This window comes from Cebus imitator, unplaced genomic scaffold (genome assembly GCF_001604975.1).
Source record: "Cebus imitator isolate Cc_AM_T3 unplaced genomic scaffold, Cebus_imitator-1.0 Scaffold148, whole genome shotgun sequence".
NCBI lineage: Eukaryota > Metazoa > Chordata > Mammalia > Primates > Cebidae > Cebus > Cebus imitator.
The window spans coordinates 1,665,123-1,667,672 of NW_016107463.1; the positions used below are offsets into that span (position 1 = coordinate 1,665,123).

General features: G+C 37.5%; 2 protein-coding genes across 2 annotated transcripts in view; one reads left to right on the plus strand and one right to left on the minus strand.

The window, feature by feature from the left end:
- Positions 1–2,548, plus strand: part of LOC108314089 (F-box only protein 9-like) — a gene marked incomplete at its 3' end in the record, with an annotated part of 40,687 nt that extends 38,139 nt beyond the window's left edge. The window contains exons 11-12 of the mRNA XM_037743621.1: positions 1–95; positions 2,456–2,548. The exon at positions 1–95 is cut by the window's left edge and continues 2 nt beyond it. Coding sequence (XP_037599549.1) covers positions 1–95; positions 2,456–2,548 — 188 coding nt within the window. The remainder of the gene's footprint in view (positions 96–2,455) is intronic.
- On the minus strand, positions 661–1,125 carry LOC119473312 (SAP domain-containing ribonucleoprotein-like). Its single transcript, XM_037743607.1, has one exon. The coding sequence runs from the start codon at positions 1,123–1,125 to the stop codon at positions 661–663; it is 465 nt and encodes a 154-aa protein (XP_037599535.1).
- Positions 2,549–2,550: the final 2 nt, after the last annotated feature.

The window sequence follows — 2,550 nt, forward strand, 5'->3', positions numbered from 1 at the left end:
GGACTGATGCAATTCTACTAGGTCACTATCGCTTGTCACAAGACACAGACAATCAGACCAAAGTATTTGCTGTAATAACTAAGAAAAAAGAAGAAGTGAGTATATGAGGTGGAATTAATAATTTTCTTATCTTAATAGCCTATTCATTCAAGCATTCTCAATTAGAACAACGAAAAAACCCTATCTGTTTATACTGTTACACAAAATGTGTATTAACTTCTAGCAATCACTGAAGAAAACTGAAGAGTTTTCTAAAATGTTTCTATTTTTATTAACAAGCAACACAATCAAAAACAAAAACACAGCTTTAAAGCTGAAACAGCAATAAGTCAAACTGCTGCTGCAGCTCATGGATGTACCCGGGGTACATGCTCCCTCATTGCAAGGCAGGACATAGACACATGACTGTGCATTGAGGTATATATGTAACCAAGAAGAATCAAAGAAATGGAAACACTGGAGAACAGACAGTATCAAGAACTTTTCCTCAGGCAATCCCAAAGCACTCTGCTCTTTTCCTCTTCTTTGCCTCTGTGTTCTCTGTGGTTCCAGCTCCAGCTGAACTTGTGACAATTCCAAATCGCTTTTCTCATCATATCAGATTTTCTGGAGATCTGATAACAAACCTATGGTTAACTTGGATAAGCTGAAGGAAGGAGTTCAAAGATCCAGTCTTTGAGCTCTGTCCTTCAGCTTATCCAAGTTAACCATAGGTTTGTTATCAGATGACAGCTCTTTTGTTGGAACTGAAGAAATCCCAAACTTAGCTGCCCGAGCAACTTTCTTGCTCTCCAAGCTCACAGGTACATTGACTCGTTTGGCCCTCTTTTGCATTCTCTCAGTCTGTAGTATTTCCAATGTAATTTTCACCACTTTCTTCTCTGCTGCCACATCGACAGTTTTTTCAAGGGGTTCTTCCTCTTTGATAGGGAGCTCTATGAGCTTTGTTTCTTCTTCCTCTGTTTCATCTCCCAGTACATCATCTTCATTGGCTGCCTCTTCAGCATATTCTTCAAGATATGCCTGGAGTCTGTGGATAAGATCTTGCTTTATTCCCTTGGTCTCCAAACCACAAGCAAGTTCAGCAAGCTTCAGCTTTTGGAGCTCCACTGTCTTGGTTGCCATCTTGTTACTCCTCCCTCCACTAGGCCCCCACCGGCTGCCTCTAAAATGTGGTTTTTATTGGATCAGCTTGTTTTTCGTCAGATAGTTTCCTTTTCTGGTCCAATGTTCTTTGAAAATGTAAAGCCAGAATCTCTTGTGAAATAACTAGTAAAATTAAAGCTCAATATGGTTTTGGCTCTTCTCATTTTGAAACACAGGGGTTTTTTCTTCCTAAATTAGCTCATTTAGATAATTCTTTCTATAAGGATATTCTTCTTTTTTTTTGAAACAAGAGTTTTCCTCTGGTTGAAGTGTAGTCGTGTCATCTCGGCTCACTGCAACCTCCACCTCTCGGGTTCAACCAATTCTCCTGCCTCAGCCTCCCAAGTACCTGGGATATAGGCATATGCCACCATGCACAGCTGGCTATATGGATATTCTTAGAACTTCAGTTTCTACTGGAAACAAGCTAACTTCAGATAATTTTCTTCTTCCTGTTCTTACGAAAGAAAAAAAAATGCCAAGCAAATAAGATTACTGACATTATTACATTCTAGAGTGTTTTAAATTGTCTTAACAGATGGATAATCTAATTTTTTCACAACCTTTCTCTATATGCACTTTTTCAATTCTGGTTAAAAACTGTTATATGTACCCAAGAAGCAAGTTCTATGGTAGTTGGAATAAATATTAACATTTACTTGTTGCCTATATAATACAGCTTTTGAAGGGTATTTCTCTTGTATGAAATCCCCTTTTCTCCTACATCATGTATGAAGTTCCCTCTGATGGGCATTTGGAGCCTGGGCGGCAGCAGCCTGAGAAACAGACAGAGTTGCTTTGACTGTGACTGTGGGTTTTTTGAAGTCAAAATTGGGGATTTGGAAGGCGTTAGATGCTTAGGTTTTATCTAATAAAAGAGTTTAGGAACTCCCATGTAGAATGTCAACTTTCTTATTTTGCTATTTTACTGTTATTGCAAAAGATAAGTTCTACTCTGTGCTTTTTGTGCATCCTTCACCAGTTTATCACTTTCCCTCTTAAAAAACTTTGGTTACATAGTAGTTTTACCTCCCTGGATCTTCATTTCTTTAGCTATTAAATAGAAATAATGCAATCAATCATATTTAACACATGAGATTATCTTGATGATTAACTGAGATAATGATAGAGAAAATCCTGATATTTTTAGAGTAACAGTTTTTAAAGCATCGATACATTATCATGATATTCAAAACAACTCTACTGCGTGCAGATATTGTTGCTTTTAGTGTCACTATTGCACAATATTTCTGTAAACATATAGGTGAAGTAAGGTTTCATTATAGCTTATTCATCTTTTCTTTTGCAGAAACCACTTGACTATAAATACAGATATTTTCGTCGTGTCCCTGTACAAGAAGCAGATCAGAGTTTTCATGTGGGGCTACAACTATGTTCCAGTGG